Source organism: Emydura macquarii, unplaced genomic scaffold (assembly GCF_026122565.2).
Source record: "Emydura macquarii macquarii isolate MOO-44397 ecotype Brisbane River unplaced genomic scaffold, CSIRO-AGI_Emac_v2 contig_306, whole genome shotgun sequence".
NCBI lineage: Eukaryota > Metazoa > Chordata > Testudines > Chelidae > Emydura > Emydura macquarii.
Genome location: NW_027130443.1, coordinates 10,727,384 through 10,748,964, shown reverse-complemented (window position 1 = coordinate 10,748,964; position 21,581 = coordinate 10,727,384). Strand labels below are relative to the sequence as shown.

The following is a 21,581-nucleotide window of genomic DNA, read 5'->3' as shown; positions in this document are numbered from 1 at the left end:
CAGGAGGGCGTAGAGCTGGCAGTGCCCGTGCCAGTGGGTTCTGGCACAGATTTCCTCCTCAGCAACAGCTGTGGATTTGCACATGCCTGAGTTGTGCTTAGGAGTTTTCTGGTTGGAATAAAGCTGCTGACAGCACGGTCTGCAGTTCCCTGAGGTTTCATGTGAAAACCACAAATTCCACCCTGGCACCTGACGGTGGGTGGGTGTTTGCTCAAAGCTGGGAGCCCCCAATTCACTCCAAAACGCACCCCCAGCTTGCTTGAATCGCAGCGCTGACTCACTCCAACCTCAAGTTCCAAGGCGGGTTCCAGATGAGGTCAGGCATTGCCTTAAAACTTGATCTGGGTTCATGGAACTTCAGGCAAACCTGGATCAATTTATGGGGTGTAACGAAATCCCATGTCAGGCAGAAACTCGTGCCAATTAGATTAGGGCAGGTCACTTCCCCCAAATAGTGAGATCCTTGGGGTTCTGCAAATGTACCTGAGCTAGTGAGGTTTTGTTGGACACCACGATACTGGGGTTTACACAAACTGCAAGTTACTGGGGTTTATTTGCATCTTTGCAAATACCAACCTATTGGTGTTATTTGTATGTGCACAAATAGCAAAATAGTGGGGTTTATTTGAGTCTATGTGTAAACACCAAGATCTTGGAGTTTACTTGAGATTTGGGAGATGAAGAATGAGATCCTGGCCTAAGCTTGAGTTAGGGGGGAACCTTAATATGTTAGGGTTGCTTTGGGTGCCTCTGAATAATGAGACTGAGGGTGTATTTGGACTTTCCCAAAAGCAGAGGTTTTTGGGGGGTACTTGGCCATTCCCATCCTAGGTTCCTTTGCAAAACCCTGCTGCAGGGGGAATGAACACAAACCTCCTCTGAGATGTTTCCTTTCACTCCCGCAGGAGGGGCATTGCTGGCAGGAAAAAAAATTTGGAACGCTTCACGAATTTGCGTGTCATCCTTGCGCAGGGGCCATGCTAATCTTCTCTGTATCGTTCCAATTTTAGTATATGTTCTCGCGAAGCGAGCACAAATGTAAGAGCAATCAGTCTAGTATTTATAGCTCTAGAAATATAAATACTTTTTAGTGATGATGATCTTAATGTAGCCAACCTATTTATTTAACTAATATTCTTGGTTTTTTCGATAGCTGTCGGTTTTTTATTTCACGATAACCATTTATTTTCATCTAATGTCACTAAAATCGTTGAAAAAAGGCCCTTCTCTCAGCTTTTGGTGAATGTGGCATTGTGGGTAGACATTTATGCAAATTAAGCGGGTGGTGTCCTGAGCCGTAGAAGGCCCTCACTTTGGGGCTGCCCCTGACAGCGCCTGAGCGAATGGCCCACGCACAGCTCCGAGACCGCCCCGCGCTCTGCCCGAGATCGGCCAGCGGGGCCAGTCTCTCCGCCCTCCCGGCCTTCGCAGGCGAGCCCTGGCCCTGGCCCGCTCACTCGGAGCGGAGTTTTTGTTCAGGCGCGTTTTCAGGCAGCCCGGGCGGGGGCCTTTCTCGGCGAGCAGGAGGCGGCGCGGGGAGGAGCGAGGGGGGGATGTAGGTGAGTCTGTCAGGCTGGGGGAGGCGGGGTAATGACCCCCCCGCGCCTGTGTGTGTGTGTGTGGGGGTAATGTGTGTGTGTGTGTGTGTGTGGGGGGGGTAATGACCCCCCCCCCCCGCGCCTGTGTGTGTGGGGGTGGGGTAATGACCACCCTTTCCTGTGTGTGGGGGGTGAGGTAATGAACCCCCCCTCTTCTTACGTGGGGGTTAGTTATTATCCCTGCCTCTGTGGGAGAGGGGGAGTTACCCCCTCCCCATCTTGGAGGAGGCAGACACTTGCCCCTCTCCAGGAAAGACTGGCAGTGCCAGGCTGTGTGTGTGTGTGGGGGGGTGATCTCCCAGCTGCTGTATCTTGGTGGGGCCCTGGGTGGAAGACCCTGGCTACCCCACTCTTAGAAATGTGGGGAGGAGGGGAGATTCTGGCTGCACCAGGGTGGTGCTGTTGATAGCAGGGGGTCACTGGCGCTGGAGAAACACTGGCAGCACCCTGGTAGCCCTGACAGTGACAGACTGCACCCCCCCCAGGGGGACTCCTGTGGTACCCAGGCGACGTTCACCAGGCCACTCTCTCTGATGGCTTAAGGAAAAAATAAGTTTCCTAAAAGCGTCTCCGACTCACCTGCTTTGATCCAAGGCTAGTGACAAGGGTGTAATGTTTCCACCCTAGAGGCAGCGCTTGTCTACAGATAGCATGGGAGGCTAATGGGGATGTATTTCAAGGTTGAGAACCGGGACTGTTATACAGAAACTTGGGGGTAGTTCATTATCATCTAGTGTGCTTACTGGACCTACATGTCAAGAAAGCATAAGGCATTTATGAAGAGACCATCCAGCCCAACATGTCGGCTCTTTTGTTTTTTCTTAATCTCACTGTACTCTTCCTTCAAATAGAACTGTTATGTCAGTGGGCTATGGAGATAGGTCCCCACGAACAAACCGACTGTTCTGTCTGCTAATGTAAGTCATTGCATCCTTGTTTTCAATGGGGATTGCACAAAGCAGTAAATTTCTTTTGGAAAGTGAAAATGGCTGCTGTTTTATAAAGGGGATCTTTGGCAATGTACCTAGGTCCTTTAATTGTGTGACTGTACAACAGACTCTCTTCCTATTCAGAGGTTAGTCATTTTTCTCTTTCCTAGGCATAACAATCTATGAATAGGCTTTCAAGAGGCAAGTCGTGCCTTGGAGGTCTTCCAGGAGCACTATGGATTTGGCATATGTCTGTGAGTGGGAGAAAAGGCCCAAAAGCAACCACTGTCCTTCCATCCCACTGGTGTGCGCTTGGTCGTGCAGGAACCTGATTGCCTTCACAACAGACCTAAAAAATGAGGAGGAAAAAGGTACTGTTCATCCCATTCCTGTGGTTTGTGAATTTCTCTGACCCTCTTCCCCCAAACATCATGACCCCCAGGTGGAAAAAACCCTGCTTTTGGCTATTCTTGCTGTGGAAACGTGCTCTAATGAGATCTTCCATTCTTCAGAGCAGAGACTTGATTTCGGGATCTTGTAAAGCAGTATGTGTTTATGGCCCTCTACAAATAATTGAAGCTTTTACTGATGTCCCGCTGTAAAAAATTAAAGGTTTAAAAAATTAATTAAACTCCATTGCAAAATTTTTAAAGGACTTGGTATCTCTTCCTGCCTAGATCTTACCCACATGATCCATATCCTGGACACAGAGCATCCTTGGGATGTTTATTCCATTAACTCTGGGCACATTGAAATCATCACTTGTTTGGAATGGGATCAGTCAGGTAATCTTTGCTCTTATAGTTGGGGTTTTTTTTTTGGCTTCATAAAATTGTTGAATATGATGGGGCATAGAGAGGGAGTTTGTGGAGGTTTTTCTCTTTTTGATTTCTGAAGTCTTTATACAGTGCCCAACATGTAGTATCTGTGCATTGTTCATCTCAGTCAGATCTGCATTGTGAGGTCCATGGTGGATTTCATAGAGGACTGTGCTTCTCATCCTTCCCAGGTTAGTTATTAGCAATAGGTGAGTCTCCTGGGTTAGTACCAAATATCCTCTTGGGTGCCAGGAGTCAGCTCTTTAAATCGAACCTGTAGTAGCAGCAGGTGCTGAAGGAGGTACTTTTAAAATCCAGTGACGGGTGAGAGTCCCGGATCTGCTGAATCACTGAAGAATTAACACAGCCTGTAGTAAAATTTTGCAGTATCACCAGCTCACAATGGGAACTGTTGCTCAGGATTAAATTGCTGCTAGAATCGTAAATTTCCTGCTTAGGTTGGTGTGGGTGTAAGGTTATATAATCCTTTTGTCTTGCATTGTTTGCCTCTCCCTCCCACTGCGTGGCTGGGTCCTGGTAATCTCTGAGACGTGTGCTCTGACCTTTCTGTTCTTCTTTTGATTGTATTGCATTAGGTTCCAGGCTCCTGTCGGCAGATGCAGATGGACATATCAAGTGCTGGAGCATGACAGATCACCTGGCCAACAGCTGGGAGAACACTGTGGGCAGCATGGTGGAGGGAGATCCAGTCGTGGCTCTTTCCTGGTTGCACAATGGGGTGAAGCTAGCCCTGCATGTAGAAAAGGTTTGTTCTAGCTCTGTACAGGGAACCTGCAAGTGTTTAGTGCCCAGTGTTTAGGGTAGTAGCCTAAGGTTAGGGAGATGTGGGTTCAAATCCCAGCTCAGCTACAGACTTCGTGTCTGACCTTGGGCACGTCGCTTAGTCTGTCTGCCTCAGTTCCCCTTCTGTTCAATGGGGGTAATGACACTGCCCTAGGATTGTGAGATGTGTTTAGTAATAAGTACCATAGGTAGCCTGCTTGATCTGGAATATCTCCCTGATTCCAGAGAAGATCCAGTGACTTTAGCAAACTTTCCATTCTACAGGCCAATACACAACCCTCACGATACCCTGATGAGATAAATATTTATCCCATTTTACAGCTGAAATGCCTTGCCCAAGGTTGCATAGCACGTTGGTGTTGGAGCAGGAATAAGAGGAATGTGGTTCCCATTCTCTGCTCAAGCCAGCAGCCTAACTTACCTCATTTTTCACTCCTCTAGTCTGATGCGTTCTAGCCAGCATTGTGCCACTATTAGGACAAAAGAAGCCTAGTTTTGCTCTTCCGAGGGACAAAAAAGGAGGCAAATAGATAGTACTATAGTAAATGAAACCATGAATTCACATGACTGTGGCTCTTCTGGGTAATGTTGATCACTAATCTGGCTCCTGAACCACTAAGGTCTGAGCATCACTGTGCTAGGCCACACTACAGTGATATTAAAAGGAGACTCAGGCAATGAGTCGTTCAGCCCTAGGATCAAACCTCTTGGTATATGTTAATCTCCATTCACAGTCCGGAGCATCGAACTTTGGCGAGAAGTTTTCCCGGGTCAAGTTCTCTCCCTCCCTGACTCTCTTTGGTGGGAAGCCCATGGAAGGCTGGATTGCTGTGACCATCAGCGGCCTGGTGACGGTCTCTCTCCTCAAGCCCAATGGGCAAGTGCTGACATCCACGGAGAGCCTGTGCCGTCTGCGTTGCCGTGTTGCCTTGGCAGACATTGCCTTCACTGGTGGGGGAAACATCGTGGTAGCCACCTCGGATGGCAGCAGCACCTCTCCCATCCAGTTTTATAAGGTCTGCGTCAGCGTAGTGAATGAAAAATGCAAAATTGACACAGAGATTCTGCCCTCTCTTTTCATGCGGTGCACCACCGACCCAGCCCGCAAGGACAAGTATCCAGCAATCACTCACTTGAAATTCCTCGCTAGAGACATGTCAGAGCAGGTGAGCTGCCTCTTCCTATGTTATGTCTGCATTCCAAGAGTTAAATGCTTAGGAAAAGGAGGGACTCACTGGATCTATAAGCTCATCCCTAAAGCTTTGCTATTGCACTAACCAGTAGCCCCTCTACTATTCCAGTCTAGAGCACCCCACCAGCTCTGCCAAAGCACACCAGTCTTGTCCTGCAATGCTCCACTGCATTTCCAGTCTTCTGCTTTTGAGCTAGGCTCTGGTGGTTGGGCGTAATTGGGAGAAGTTCATGTGACATGTTGGACTCTGAGGTTTTAGAGAGGAATAGCTGGGCTCTCGGAGTCATGGAAAGGCAATCTGAAAAACCATGCTCTTACGGATCCTCATTATTATTGTCTCTGTTGGGAGACTGGTAAAACTAATAGCTGATCTTGAGGGGGGCTAGACTGTTCAAGGGATTCTGAGATATGGAGCCTTTCAGCTGTAGCTCACTGCTTCAAAGCCAGCCCAAGTCAATAGCGCTTAAAGCTCTTGTACATTCTTAGTCTGTCTGAAATGATTTGGTGGCGTAAGTCTGCTTGGCAATGGACAGGTGTCAAATTCACAGAAGTCACCATAATAGGCAGTAGTTTGGCAATCTCAGCAGAAGGGCCAAGAACTGACTGGTAATAAAACCAGACTTCCTTCTCTTAACTATTTTCTTCAGGTCAGGGTGAAGCACATTATCTCGGAGCATCTGAGTAACTGTCCAGTGGCTAAGTAGAGGATTAAAGTTTATAGGGTTGTCACCTATATTAAAGTTCAGTTCATTTCCTGGCACTTCCCTGTTGTCTGGTTTTATGATTTTATTTTCCCCTTGCATTGAGAAGAGCTACAATTTACAGACTTGTGGGAAGAAAGGCAGGGCACTAAGTATGAGCGTGTTCCTGATTTGGAGGGGTGGAGTGTGTGACAGCTGCTGTATATGCATATCAAAGTTCTGCCTGTGATGTCTGTCTCATAAGAGTGAGGAGGGTTAAATATTCAAGGAAGAACTTGGAACTTCATGTGTTGCAGAACCTGTTTTTCACTTGTGGAGCATAAGCCTATTGGGAAGAAAATGGCCCTGTACTTTGCAGTTTGCTATGCTGAATTTCATGCAATTACCATAGCAAATTCTCCCCCTTCCTTCTGGTTCAGAGAATGAACACGAACAGCTTTGTAGCTGTGCTTGGTTTGAAAATTCCTTTCTGCTTTGAAGGTACTGCTCTGTGCCTCCAACCAGAACAGCAGCATCGTGGAGTGCTGGTCTCTCCGGAAAGAGGGCTTGCCAGTCAATAACATTTTCCAGCAGATCTCTCCTGTTGGTGAGTTTCAGCAGCTGATGCTCCTGAAAAACAGGAGCAGAGCCCAAGGAAAATCAAAACTTAGTGTAAACTCTTGAATCAGTTATGACTTGGTATCTCATCCTCATTCTTCTATGCATTCTCTTGCCCATGTCCTCCTGTTCATCTGTCTGTCTGCATTTAACCTGTGCACAAGGTGCAACAAATTGCATGTATTTCCAGGAGAAAGATACAGGGAGCTTAACTGTTACTTTCAATCAGTAATAAGGATTGTGGATGTTTTTTGTTGTGTTTTGTTTTTCCTGCTTGCAGTACATCCACTTGTCCTGCTGACAACAGGACACGCTAAATCTTACAAAACAAAACACTTATGCAACAGTCAAATGACTTAATTAGGCTGGGAATATATCCCATTTTATCTTGGAGATAGCTAACTCTAATCTGAATGGTTTGCCCAACGTTAAAGGGATGCGATGATCATTCACTATGGTTCAGTAATCACCACTAGAAGAGTCTCCCTCATGATGAATTTGGGGGGGGGGGGGGGATCCACAACTTTTTTGTAAAACTATTGAATCTAGGGGGAAAAAGCGTCTTTTCTAGGGAAATGCATGAGTATGAGCGAATAAACCTATAATCAATGTGTAATTCCAAGCACATTTTTTGGGGGGAGAATTCAAGACTGGGACGTTTGTGTCACTTTCTGGGTCGTTTTTAATGTGGAAGTCTGTCGTTTTTGTTTTTTGCTTTTTTCTCTTTGAAGTTGGAGACAAGCAGCCAATGATACTGAAATGGAGGATTCTCTCCGCCACCAACGACTTGGATCGTGTTTCAGCTGTGGCTTTGCCAAAACTGCCAATCTCCCTAACCAATACAGATCTGAAAGTGGCCAATGATACCAAATTCTTCCCCGGACTGGGTGAGGAGGCTTCTCTTCTGAACATCTAGTTGTTTTTTTTTGCTACCTCTGTTCATCTCACCTGTGAACAGAGAGAACCTGGGCTACTTTGTGTGTGTGTCTTGATAGAGGATGCCCTGCAGAAATCCTTTAAAACTGGACTATGAATCTGTTCCTAATGGGGCTGGGAACATCATCCTAGCAGTGATGAAGAGCTTACACAGGAGAAGACTGTTGTAACTGTCATATAGGCCAGGGTGTCTGAGGTCTTCTGTCACTGTACCCCAATTGGGAGGACTTTCTACATGTGGGCATTGAACAAGCTGAGAAATGTCTATGGCTCCTGTTCTTGACTGTCTGTGCAGTCCTACTAATGAGGCGGGTGTTGAGGAGGGATCCTGTGGAGTGGTTAGGGTGGAGGATGGAGAGCCAGGATTCTTGGTTCTGCTACTGTCTTTCTGTGTGAACTTGAGCAAATCACCTAGGGTGATCAGATACCACAGTGATAGGTCAATACAAGGACCTGAATAGAATAGTGTTTGCTTTTCCAAGGTGCTGAGCATGCAGAACTCCCCTATAGAGTTAGTGGGAGCTGCCAGTGCTCTGCAGCTCTGAAAATCAGGTCTTTAATCCCCTGCTTGCCTCAGTTTACCCAGCATGTCTTACGTGTGTCAGTCTTTTGGGGTACATCTACACTGCAGCTGAAGGTGTAATTTCTATCTCGGGCAGAGGTACATGCAGTAACTTTGATTGAGCTAGCGTGCAAAAAATAGCAGTGCAGGTGGGAGTGGCTAACTGCCCCAAGCATGATCCCGTCTGAGACCTTAGGTATATACTCAAGCAGTTAGCTTGAGCAGCGCAGCAGCAGGACAAGCTATTTTTAGCATGCTGGGTAGATCAAAGCTAGCACCTGCACATACAGCCCAGCTGGAAATCACACTTCTGCTCCAATGTAGACCTAGCCTTAGACTGTAGGCTTTGGGTGGCAGGAACCATCTTTACTTTTTGCCTTGTATGGGGCTGAGCGCATCAGCATTTAACACATGGTCTACAGAATGGATGAGATTGAGTCTTAATGTTCACAGGGTGCTTTGAGATCCTCCAGTCCCTATAGAAGGGCCAAGTAGTATTATTACTATAAAATGTGGGGCAGGATAGGGAAGAAAGGTTTCTGGTAGGCTGGAGACCATCGGGCTGTCTGCAGAGAGGCTCTTTGGCTTTGTGATGACTGTCTCTCATGGGGGTGGGTTGGGTTACACTAATATGAGTCACTTTCTAACCCCAGATATTTCTTGCCCCCAGGTCTTGCTTTGGCCTTTCATGATGGTAGCGTCCACATAGTTCATCGCCTGTCCTTGCAGACCATGGCAGTGTTCTATGGTTCTTCCTCTCAGCGCCCGGGGGATGAGCAGGCAATCAAAAGGCAGAGGGCAGCTGGTCCTTTAGTTCACTTCAAAGCCATGCAGCTCTCGTGGACGTCACTAGCCCTGGTTGGGATTGATAACCATGGCAAGGTACTTTGTCTTGTTGTATTGGATGTGGGAAAAGATCCGTTCGCTCTTCTAGGCCAGGACAAGCTCCGTACAGTTCTCCAGGTCTCTGCTCTGTATGCTCAGTCAATGGGGCTTCTAGGAATTCCCGGTGGGCAGTATTACAAGTCCATTTGATCTCACCAGCAGGGAGTCTCTTCCAAGATGCTGCCTGCATTTTCCCTCTGTTTAATAAAACTATATCTCCAGGTCAGTAGTAACCAGCAATTGCTATTGTCAGATATACAGTCAGCTTGTGTGGCATGAATTTAATAGGTCTCAGTCCAGTTTGCACACCTATTTCCGTAACTGACCTCCTGTTGCCTGTTCCAACAGAGAAGCCAAGGTCTGAATTGGCCGTGGAGATTGAACTGCCCTTACCCTGGGAAACTGTCCCCACAGATTATAGAAGAGGTACATTTACAGGATGCAGTGTAGGCAAAACTCGCTGGAACATTGCTGACACTTGTCTCTGTTGCAGGTTTTGTAGATCAGTGGTGACTGATCTCCTGCCACGCTGATTCCATATGTTGTTAGTCCCCCTAGTATGGATGGATCCTCTTGATGAGTGTCCCCTTTCCATTCTTTCTTCAGCTGAGCATGCTCCGGATCTCTCCCTCCATGGGCCATGTGCTGGACATGAACATGTCTCTCCGCCACCTGCTGTTCCTGCTGGAGTACTGCATGGTGACAGGGTACGACTGGTGGGATATCCTGCTGCATGTACAGCCCAGCATGGTGCAGAACCTGGTGGAGAAGCTTCATGAAGAATATATGCGCCAGAATGCAGCCCTGCAGCAGGTGAGGGAGTAATGGAGGAATGCTGGACTCAGTACAGAGCGTGGACCGGTAGGAGGGGAGTCAGGGAATAAGAGTAGAAGTCGGGGGCTTGAAGTGATTGTGAAGAGCATCTGACTAGAGCCAGGTGATGACTGTAGAGAATTCTTATGCGTGACTTTAGCATACAGCCTAGCGTCTAAGGGGTTTGCCCCATGATAGAGCACTGGCTGGCTTAGGCTTAGCATTTTAAGCATGTGGTTAGTACCACTGTGGACTTGGCTACTCTGCCTTAAAGATTTCAGCAGATTCACTAGATTTCAGCAGTTCCTGCCAGGTAGCAGCTCTCTAGAAACTCCTGGTAGGCTGATAAAGCCTGTTGTCGATGTAAATTGTGTGGGGACCATGACCAGTGGTAGCGCACATTGAGGACAGCATTCATTCCGCAGGGGGATAACTAGAGAGAGAGGAAATGGAGACTGGAGTGTATAGGGCTTTTGTTTTAAAGTAGGTTTTGATCTAACTCTGATCTTGTTTCTGTACCCATCCCTGTGTGTCCCTGTCAAACAGGTTCTCTCCACACGCATCGTTGCCATGAAGGCCTCTCTCTGCAAGCTTTCCTCCAACACAGTGGCACGTGTGTGTGACTATCACGCCAAGCTATTTCTGATTGCCATCAGCTGTACATTGAAATCACTGCTCCGCCCGCACTTCCTGAACACGCCAGACAAGAGCCCTGGCGACCGGCTCACCGAGATTTGCTCCAAGATTACAGACATAGGTAGTGGTTCACATCCGTTGGTGCTGCGTGGCTGATGAGCTCTCCGCCCCCCCCCCCCCCCTTCTGAATGTCTTTTGTTGGGGATGCTTAGATTAGGGTGGACGCTCCATGAGTTCCAGTGGCTACTAGCTCCAGCAGTGATTCACTCACTTGTGAGCCTGAGGCGGGTTGGTGGAACCCCGAAAGATGCTAGGAGACCAGATGCCCACCAATGAGACAAGATAACGTGGGCAACTCCATGTAGGCTGTTACAAGTTGTGGGCACGAAGGATCCCCATGAATGTGTATCTGTTTATACTGGCTAGCACATAGAGGCTCCAACCAGAGTCAGTTTTGCAGGTTCTGTGTGCTGTACAGACACATAGTTATGGCCAAAACTTGCCACTGGAGAGCTTACAGTCTAATTAGACAAGACAGACAAAGGGTGGGAGGAGAAATAGAGGCATAGTGGGCGGAGGGGAGGGCCACACTGTGGCAGAACCAGGTCAAGAACCCAGGTCTCCTGCGTCCCAGCCCAGTGCCTTACGCACTGGACCATCGCAGGATGAAACGTTGGGTGAGGTGTAAAGTAGCATGGATTTGTAGTTGGTAGCTGGGTTTGAAAGCGAGGAGAGTGGTCTGTCCGTTCACAAGGGTGGACACTCGAGAGTCTCTTTTCTCCCTGTGCTAGGAGCTATCTTGCTTCCATTTCAGACATTGACAAAGTGATGATTAACCTGAAGACGGAGGAGTTTGTTCTGGAGATGACCACACTGCAGTCCCTGCAGCAGCTCATCCAGTGGGTGGGAGACTTTGTGCTCTATCTGCTTGCCAGCCTCCCTAACCAGGTGAGAGCTTATCCTCCACCTCTGTCTTGGAGATCTGAGGCAGAGGTGTGTGTGGAGTAATGAAAACCCTTATTTCATTCAGTGGCCATGTGCGGTTGGGTTAATCGACGTGCCCAAGCTGCATTGGTGCCCTAGAAATAGATTGCTTTGAAGTGAGTGTTAATACACTGAAGAAGATGTGCTTGGTAACTTTTCATCTCGCGGTGTACTAAAAGAAATCAAAACTGCAGATCTGCACAGAGGAAATAATAACCTTTCTTAGCCCTTCTCTTAGTGCTTTTCATCTAAGTCTCTGAGTGCTTTGCAAGCATTCATTAAGACTCTCAGTAGCGTTATTTTCTTCTTACAGAGGGAAAGTGATTTACTCATGGCCAAGCAGCAAGTTAGTGGTAGAGCTAAGAATAGAACCACAAGTCCTGGTTTTGATCTTGCTCATTCCAGCATAAATCCAGAGTAACTCTGTTGATGGAAAAGCCGCCTGTGTAAATGACATTCAGAGTTTGACTCCTGACCTCTGATCCTCTGTTCCATGGGCGCCTACGATCAGCACAAACGCACACGGGACACTACTAACCTAGCGGATGACGACAATAGGGACCATATAAGTACCTCTGATAGATGAGCTGTATGGGAAATGGTTCAAGTGGTGATGTCTGTGAGCCCTGACATAAAGGTTTCTCTCTTCTCTATCCTTCCTCCTTTTCCCTCCAGGGGTCCCCTGTGCGGCCAGGCCACAGCTTCCTGCGAGATGGAGCATCACTGGGGATGCTCAGAGAGCTCATGGTGGTGATCCGGATCTGGGGCCTGTTGAAGCCAAGCTGCCTCCCTGTTTACACGGCAACCTCAGATACCCAGGACAGCATGTCCCTACTCTTCAGGCTGTTGACTAAACTCTGGCTTTGCTGTAAGGGTTTAAAGCTTCCCAGAATTATAGAGACACATCCTCGCAGGGGACGTTGCATATTGTGCACAGGAAAAACACTTAGGGTTAATGAGGCTCTGGGTAGGTCTGTAGCAATTAGAAGAAGAAAGAGAGGCTCCAGGATTAATTGTTTGTTTCCTGAGCTGCCAGACTGGGTTGGGGAGGGGGAAGCATGCAGGCAGAAGCATTTATCACCCTTTAAGCAAGTAGCATGTCAGAGAAAGTTCTCTCTGTGCTTCGTCTCCCATGCAGGTCGTGATGAAACTCACCCGAGTGAACCGGATGATACCCTGATTGATGAGTGTTGTCTTCTCCCCAGCCAGTTGCTCATTCCCAATGTAGACTGGTTACCCATCAATGATGGCATTATCAGCAAACTGCAGAACAAGCAGCTTATCAGGTTGCAGTTCGGGAAGGCCCCTGGACTCATTGGTCACACTGTCTCGTCACAGTTTGATGTCTTTGTCAGGTATGGAAATCTGAAACAAGTAGGTAGGTTAGAGTAGAGAGAGGACTGGGAACCATGACTCCTGGGTCTTGTTCTTAGCTCTGGGAAAGAGTGTGATCTAGCAGTTACAGGAAAATGGACCAGACGTCAAAATGGCTCTTCCCAGGTTAGGGAAGGGAGTGTGGTCTGTTGGTTAGTGTAGGGGACTGAGTTAGAACAGATTCACTTTGTGACCATAGATGAATTGCTTGCGCTCTCTGCACCTCAGTTTTTCAGTCTCTAAAATGGGTATAATGCTTTGTTGACGTGTAGGCTCTAAGAAGTCTGAAATGGGAATCCTAAGAATAAAATGTGATGGGAAGAAAAAATACAACCCTACCTTACATTGTATCTTTCATCCTGTTAAATCTCACTGTGCTTTGCAGACTACATGGCTCACTGAAATGCAGCCACTTCTGGGGTGGAGCAGAATAGTCATTCTCTGTCAAATTCCATATGTTAGGCTTTAGCAGGGAAGAAAAAAATACAGTATTTGGTTGAAACTGGGTGGGAATTTAGGTAGGCAGAATGTAATTTCTTAAGCTGGAGTTTGGCCAGGACATGAGGGTTAAATGTTTCCTATTTATATCATAGAAATTAACTCACAGTAAGAAGGCAGCGGTTTGCAAGACTGTGAAATAGTTAATCTTAGTGGGTAAAAGTGGAACTTTAAGCTCTCGAATGCAGCCCCTGGCAGTTGGAGAAGGGTTATAACAATGCCCTGTTGAGAGATTCCCTCCGGCAGGTGTGTAGTGTATCAGTTGTCCATAGTTTCATCTGGATCTTGGTTGTCTGGATCTCACATTCTGTATAATGAGCCTGCAATCACGGAAACAGCTTATTTTCTGCAGTGTGGTTTTCTCACATTTTTCTTCCTATCCAGGACACCCGGGCAGCCAAAAATTGACCACTTGAGGCGTCTTCACTTAGGGGCGTATCCAACAGAGGAGTGCAAGTCTTGTACCCGGTAAGCTCAGCATTTGTGTAACCCTTTAATTCACAGCTATTTTTATTCAGGGCTTGCCTGCTTAAAAGCTGTGTTAACCTATACACTAATAGATCTATATTGTTAGTGGTTCCTTGGTAGTTTTTTCCACATGTTAACTACAGTGTACATGACAAAATGTTGCCTTTAGTACATGGCTCTTTCTCGGCTTATGTTCATGCCCCTTTGTATTGGAAAGAAGCCAAGACCATCATGGTTATGCTGTTTCCTTACCCTTTTCCCCTGGGCTGACTCAGATCCTACCGTGCTGGTTTAGTCTGAAAAATGTGTAAAATGGCACCATTCTTCTTCAATACAGTGCTCCCCAGGTGGGGGGGCGGGGTGTGAGAGAGCGACTGCTTGCTATGTCCTGCAGAGCCAGCACCGCTGTGGGAGTGCGAGCTGGAGGCTGTCCTGTCAGCAGAATTGTTAGCTACATTTCACTTGCAAGGTCCATCTGGAGATAATAGCACTTTGAGGATAGAATTGGGCCTGCAGACTATAACTGGCGATTATTTGTGAATAGGAAAGATCCCCGGGCTGCATTTGCATGCCAGGAAGTTAAAGATGCTATTCTGTGCACCTGGTTTGGAGTGGATGAAAGGGAATGAATACAGTACCCCACTATGCCATCTTTAGAGTCACATTTCAGAGTGGGTTTGCATATGAAGTCCTTCCGTGCTGCACCTTTCCCTCACGTCTCTCTTAATAATGAGCCTGGATTATGCAACGATGTTGCAGTGAATGAGCACCCATTTGATCAGATGATTAAATTGGTTTTAAATGTTGGCTTTAATAGAAAATCACCATAGCAGATTGTTTTCACAAGGCCGGTGTGTTTGCGACTTTCATATAAGTAGCAGCTGGGGGTCATTATATTGAAGACAGCCTTTCTGTTTTTCCTTGGTTCTCCAAAACATCATCTGGAAAGGACAAAAAGCTAATTTCCACCTTTGATTTCTCCATCCCGACCTGATCCATAAATTCCCTTGATAGTGCCAGTTTGCATTGACCGTGTCTGTGTTCGTGTCCCTCTCAGATGTGGCTGCGTAACCATGCTGAAATCACCCAACAAAACCACAGCAGTGAAACAGTGGGAGCAGCGCTGGATCAAAAACTGCCTCTGTGGGGGGCTTTGGAGGAGAATGCTACTCAGCTACTCATGAAAACTCCTTCTGCAGGGGAAACAACATGGACTAGGTGGGCAAACAGCTCAAAGCAACCTTTCTGTTTTAGAAACCTCTGGGAATTTGGACCAAAGTCAGCTCTCTGGAACCTCGAGAGAGTACATATTGCTCTTCCTGATCCAGCCATCTCAAAGGAACCACCCAGTGCTGTCCAAGACACAATGTAGCGCAGTTAGGTACTCATCTTCCTTTGTTTTGCCTACATTGATTTTGTTTCCTTTGTGCTCTAAACTGAAAGGAAAAGAGGATTTTTAAAGAAAAGACTAAGAGGGGAATATTTCCAGATGTTTTTCTCTATCAATCTCTGAGAGGCAGCATGGTTTAGTGGTCAGAGCAGTTGAATGGGAGCTAGGAAATCGAGGTTATGTTCCTACTTCTACCACCGACAGCTGTGAAACATGGAACGGGTTGGTTAATCTCAGTATCCCCATCTATAAAAGGGGAGGGATAATGCTGATTGCCCTCCACACACTCACACACCCTTATAAATCACTTTGATTCTCTGGTGAAAGGCTTTCTATCAGTGTAAAGTATCAATATTCTAATTCAATAGGAGCATTTCTTCCTGTTTCAGAGGAACAGAGAAAGTGGCAGAAGGACATAACTGCATTGGGACAATACCAGCAGTTGGGCTGTCCTTGAAATAACAGCTGTCTTGTAAATAATGATTCTCTTAATTTTGTACAAAAAGTTTTGGTAAAATCTCTTTAAATTTTCAGAAAGCTTTTTCCTGTTCTATTAAGTGACTGGATTGCCGTGCATAAAAACCTTCAAAAGGAGAAGATTGCAGGGCTTTCTAATCTAGCAGAGAAAGGCCTAACGAGAACCAATGTTTAGACGTTAGAAGCCAGGCAAATTCAGTTAAGAAAGAAGGCATGCATTTTTAACAGGGAAAGTGGTGGAGCCTCCATCTGTTTAATGTCTTCAAATCAAGACTGGATGCCAGTTTGGCTCAATACAGGGGTGAGTGGGCAGTCTCTGGCCTGTGTATGTTATAGAGGAAGTCAGACTAGATGATCTAATGATCTCTTCTGGCTTTAAAATCTATGAATTAATTGTATTGCAGTAGCTCCAAACAGCCCCAGTAGTTTAGGAATAGGACTGTGCAAACCCTTAGTAGAAATATAGGCCCTGCCTTAAAGAGCTTATAGGTGACCACAAGCCAGGCTATGGGGATGAAACAAACAAACATTAATTTAATTAACTCTCAGCCACAGCTACGTGGAGCTACATTGCTGTGATGTTTTAAAAATTCTGTTGCTGTGGGACCAATTTAGACAACAGCGTAATAATCTGACAGTAGTACTGCAGAAACAAGTATCTAATGCACACACTGTTCTCCTGGTGTGTAAACAAGGAGATGAACTGGAAAGCCATGTTAATTTGAGCTCCATTAGGCAAGAGGGGTTAAATCATTTGCAAAATTAGAAAGACAATAATCTGCTAAAAGCTTGAAAACAACATTCTTGATAACAACCTTTATTACACACTGAAAAGGAAAAAACCTTGAGTAACTGGCCATATTTGATCTCGCCATCCTATGCCCCAGCTTTCTACATTAGCTCCCCCCAGTCGCACACTTCTGAAGTACATGTACGGTGCTTAGTTTGGGGAGCAAGGGCATGCTATAAGCAACAAGAGAGTGTTGAACTTGACTGTGTTCTACTGTTCCCTTGTGTGCACTCAATCACCAACAACTGCACATTAATTACATCTGTTTTGTGGCGTCAGCTATGTACAATTGCCCTGGGGTTTTTTATCATTTAGATGCATGGCTTATGATTTCATTCCTATGTTCCCTTGGCTATCAGGGCTTGGTTATGGTTTAGTTTTCAGGGATAGGTTTAGTAGAAGTGTGAAAAGAGCTTTTAACCACCAAGAGAGATTGTGGGGAGGAGAGGGTGTTTGGCCACTTAATAATTGGGCCGTAGTAGGAAATGTACTTCTACTTTCAGCTCCAAACATACAATCTGTGGCCACATTCCTGCAATTGGGTGAGCTCTCATTGGCAGTATTTGGGCTCTTGTGTGCAGAAGGGGTCTGCTTAGGTTTGTCCCTTTGCAGGATCCTGGGGCTGTGTGACTGAGGGACTATGAGCTTGGGTTGTGTTCGAATTAAAATAAATGAATTGGTTAACTTTCAAGTTAGAACATATTTAAAATCTCTTACAAATTGTAGAGCCGCAGGCTTGTCCAGATGTAGGGCCTGATTCTCAGTGACCCTCAAGTTCTTTTATTCCACTTTGACAGCCTAAAGAGGCCTTAAAGGGAGTGGAAATGGTCTGTCGAGATTCTGCCCTGCCCCAGGGACCTCCCCAACTCTTGTAGCGCAGCCACAAGGGAGCAAGACAGGTGAAGAGCCCGGCCCCCAGTGTATATGTGTGATGAGAGTGTGGTCAAATGCACTGGGCTATGGCTATTCTCTGCTTCTGGGGGGCCACAGGAAGCAGAATGTAAATCTGATTGGCTTGAATCAGGCCTTGAGTCTCCATAGAAGCGAGTTTACTACTAGCTGAAATGCTAAGAACGATCAGTCAGAACTGCCCCTCCGTCTCCCCTGTTGATTTAAGAAAAAGATTGGTGAGCAGAGGGTAAGGGACAGGTCAGTTGTCTAACTCCCTGTGGACAGACTCTCCAGTTGATGATGCACAAAAGCCTGCGTAGTGTCAGTTTGAATCCAGCTGCTGATTGTTGGAGGAGAAAGTATGTCCTCGCTGGTACTGCAGCGGCCTGACCCTGTGATGTGCAGAGCACTGCTGGGGCAGATTTCCGTGGAATATATGGGCTCAGAAGGTTTGGGCCCAGCACTAAACAGACAGACAGGGTTTGGGGTGTTGAGTTCAGAGACTGGCCTGCTTAATCCCTTGGTAACAAGTAACATTTAAAAAAAGCTTTATAACCTTTAATAAAAGGTACTGAAAAACATTTGAAATAAGAAGTATTAGGTAAGGCTTTTATTTTTTTAACACTTGCTTAGTCCCTTTCCCTATAGCTGTAGAGAGTTTTTATAGGGGAAATGCCCCCTGTGTGACAGTCTTTAATATGGTATTAACTAGCCTGTCTTGGGGAAAAGAGAAAGCGTTAGTTGGGAATGGCTGGAGCTGCCGTTGTTTAAAGTCCCATCCTATTTCCTTTAAGACAAACACACACAACAGGGAAGAGAAAAGACGAGCAAAGAGAAAATGCGGCTTCTCTGTGATGCTGGCTCTTATTTGTAAACTTGCTGCTGGCAGAATGTGAGCCCAGCACTGATCTGCCACCCCGAGAGCCAGCACACTCCTACCAGTGTTGGGCTGTTTAAGGCATTGCTTTTAGCTGCCTCACTGGTCATAGGCTCACAAGAGAGAGATTTGGGCGGCCAATCCAGACTCTTATTACACAGAAGGGAGAAAGAGAAGTCAGGTGAGAGAAGGAGGGGGTGTTGGCAGTAGCCCACATCTCAGATTCGAGATGCTGGTCAGGACTTGCCTGAAGCCAGAGGAGGTGGTGATGTCGTTGGTTCCCTCTCTTTGGTCCAGTCCGATCAGGACATCTCTCAGGATGGCGAAGGCTCAGGAGCTCCACAGAGGATCCTGGGGTCCCAGGAGATGGCAGGGGTGGCAGTCATAACAGAGCTCCCTCCTTTCAGTCCACCTGGTGTCATGATTTTCCCTAAGGTCTCTTTATTTATGCAGCTCAGAAAGGGATCATGCCTCATTCTTTTGTCCACCAGTTAGCCCTTGTAATTACTGGGGTTACTCTGTACCCCAAACCCCTGGGTTCCAGTAGCATGACCACTGTATTGCATCTCAGAAGCAAGCATTGTAAGTGCTTCAGGAGTGAGGCTGTGTAGGCACTAGCCCTGATGGGGACCAATAACCACCCAGACACCCAGTTAAGGGCAGGGTTATTACTAGACTTGACAGGAAAGGGGAATGGTTGTAAACACCCTAAACACAGAGGCTGAAACAGTTACAGTGAAACCTTTGTCTCTGCCATGGCCCTCCCTAGGCCAAGTGGCATGGCAGGAGTAATAGCATTGTTACCGTCACATCTTCATCTCAGCGGTCCTGAGGCCGACTGTTCTCATTTCTTGTTGAAGCACCAAAACACGTTCGATTAACTGGTACCCAGAATGCAACTCTCTGGACAGGCCATGAGCTGCAGGCACCCATATCCTCAGGTGGTGTCAGTCGGTGTAGCTATCCTTGGAGCAATAGACATACCTGGCCGGACACTGGCTGGGGATCTAGCCCATTGTTTTCAGTGGAGTGATGCCAGTTGACACCAGCTGCGGATCTGGGCTGCGATGTTTGTTCTTTCCAGGGCTCTCACTTCTTATTCTCACTCCTGTCGTTCTCTGAGATGTCATGTTCTGTTGACCAGCAACCTACTGTGATGGGTTAAAACTCAGAGGGTGACCTAGCGACGGGTCTAGATGAGCTCCGGGCATCCAACGATCAGTGAGTCACATTCAGTGCTGGGTGTAAGCAGATGTGACGCTGTTGCCGTCGTGGAAATGGCCTTGCTCAAGACAGAAGTGGGGCGGGTGTGCAGGGGCAAAACTTCAGGGTACAGCTATACTGCAGCTGGGAGCCAGCCTGTGTAGACAGACTCACGCTAGCTTCGATCAAGCTAGCATGCTAAAAATAGCAGTATGGACATTGCGACTCCGGTGCAGGCTTAGGCTAGCAGCCCAAGTCCAAGCCTGCCTGACCTGCCGCGCCTGCCCTGGGGTGGCTAGCCCGAGCCGCCACCGGAGCCCCAATGTCCACGCAGCTCGTTTGGGTGAGCTGGCTTGAGCTGCAGGGGCTGCTGTCCCACTGCTACTAACAACTGCCCATCTGGGAACGGGGGTTTCTCAGGAGCCTCCTGAGGCTTATTTATGGCCTCGTTGGACAGACCCTGTGTCTAGTCAATATGGCTTTCACAGAGAGGCCCCAGCTTTTGGAGAAGATCTTCCTGGCCGGGGGTCAGGCATGGACGCTCCGGAGCCCTTCCCATATTGCTTTTAGTGCATGTTTTCATTCCTTTTATTAAGCTGTTTGGGGCTCGCTTATGACATTTTTCAGCCTGCTTGGTCACATTTTAAAGAGCCTCTGCTTAATATTGGGGCACTTTTTTCCCCTTAGAGCAAGACCACCTACAAACTCCAAAGTCCCCTTCCCTCCCCACAGCTTGCAAGAACTAGAGTTTTTGGAGACTAGGAAGGCTATTGTTGAGTCACTGGAAAGGGTGCACTAGAGACCAGCTCCATCCCCCACCCAGCCTTTCTCTGGATTGTAAGCTCGTCTATATGTACGTACAGTGCCTAGCACAATGAGGTCTGCATGTGCTACCGTAACACCAATAATAAATGATCGCAACATGCTGTTTCTGTGCTAAGCGTTTGTCCCCTTTAGGTGAAAGATGTTGCGAGCAATTTAAAATGAAGAAAAGAAGATTAGCTGTGGTTTAGTATCTCTGAGTTACTCAGAAGTTGTCTTTTTGGCCAGGAATCTCCCTCTCCAAAATGGTTTTTAATAGACTCAAGTCAGGAGCGGCATGAGATCAAGATTATCTCGCACTTCTGGCCCGCGTCCAGTTAAGCTGTGAGACCTTTATAATAGATATTTCCCTTATCAGCAATTTGCAGATTCTGCTGGGGAAAAAAAAGAAAGAAAGAAAAGAAAGAAAGAAAAAACAACAAATATCTCAGTTCTTGATCTTATCGCTGAGCTAACTTGCAAGCCGTCAAGCCACAAGATGTTTCGCTCTCACTTCTACACAATCGCCTGCTCCAGCTACAAATGTCAGAGAAATTATGACAAATGATTAGCTCCTGGAAGGGTATGTCTCAGTTTGCTCTGCTGTAGCGGGGGCCACTGTTTGGTTGGGCTAGTGGTGAAGGTGCCGGCCTGGGGCTCTACCACCGATTTGTGTATGACAATGAGCAAGTCACTTAAACTCACTGTGCCTTGGTTGCCTGCCTGTGAAACGAGGATCGCAACACTTCTTCTGTCTGTTGAGATTGCAAGCTCTTGGGGGCAGGGACTGTCTCTCTCTCGCTCTCTGTCTGTGCAGCACCTCGCACAATGAAGTGCTGATCTGGGCTGAGGCCTCTGGGTGTTCCTGTCATACAAATTAATAAAAATCGCCTGCAGACACTCCTAGCTGAAGTTTTCTTTCTGGGTAAAATACTTTACTCACTTCTGATCAGCCACCGGATAGGACCATTGCATATCTGCAGCCTTGTTTTCTGATCCTTAAACTACTCCTAGTCTGGTCTGAGCCCAGTAGGCAGCAGGGAGCCATGATCTTGGTCCAAGCTCATCAAAAAGAGAGCTGGATCTTGGCCTTAAATGTGAACCATGCATCCCAGTGCATGGTGGGTAAATTCCAGTGCATGTTTTGCTAACATCCAGAGACATGGGGGCATGGAGGATTTAATTTGCTGAATGCCTCCAATTATGTACCTGGTGTCCTTCCAGGCAGGAGATCTGCGCTGGGTGAGACATGCTAACCCCAAACCGCTAGACTGAGCTCTGTAACATTGCATCAGATAAACTGGTGGTGATGATCAATGTAAGTACCTAGATAGAATGATGCCCGGGCAGCGTTTCC

The 21,581-nt window shown here is 47.0% G+C and overlaps 1 protein-coding gene and 1 non-coding gene across 3 annotated transcripts; one reads left to right on the top strand and one right to left on the bottom strand.

Moving 5' to 3' along the window:
• Positions 1 to 927: 927 nt before the first annotated feature.
• Positions 928 to 1,034, bottom strand: LOC137162493 (U6 spliceosomal RNA). Its single transcript, XR_010922381.1, has one exon. It is a non-coding gene; the product is annotated as a U6 spliceosomal RNA (small nuclear RNA).
• Positions 1,035 to 2,271: 1,237 nt separating this feature from the next.
• On the top strand, positions 2,272 to 21,376 carry MED16 (mediator complex subunit 16). Of its 2 annotated transcripts, none has more exons than XM_067558979.1 (16): positions 2,272 to 2,515; positions 2,698 to 2,898; positions 3,205 to 3,312; positions 3,942 to 4,111; positions 4,884 to 5,315; positions 6,523 to 6,628; positions 7,371 to 7,526; positions 8,808 to 9,019; positions 9,629 to 9,835; positions 10,382 to 10,592; positions 11,286 to 11,419; positions 12,131 to 12,323; positions 12,594 to 12,810; positions 13,712 to 13,795; positions 14,853 to 15,013; positions 20,604 to 21,376. In XM_067558979.1, the coding sequence occupies exons 2-15, from the start codon at positions 2,763 to 2,765 to the stop codon at positions 14,977 to 14,979; spliced, it is 2,493 nt and encodes an 830-aa protein (XP_067415080.1). In that variant the 5' UTR covers positions 2,272 to 2,515; positions 2,698 to 2,762; the 3' UTR covers positions 14,980 to 15,013; positions 20,604 to 21,376. The 2 variants fall into 2 exon arrangements, with proteins under 2 accessions (XP_067415080.1, XP_067415087.1); XM_067558986.1 differs by lacking the exon at positions 20,604 to 21,376 and adding an exon at positions 20,381 to 20,592.
• The last annotated feature ends 205 nt before the right edge of the window (positions 21,377 to 21,581 follow it).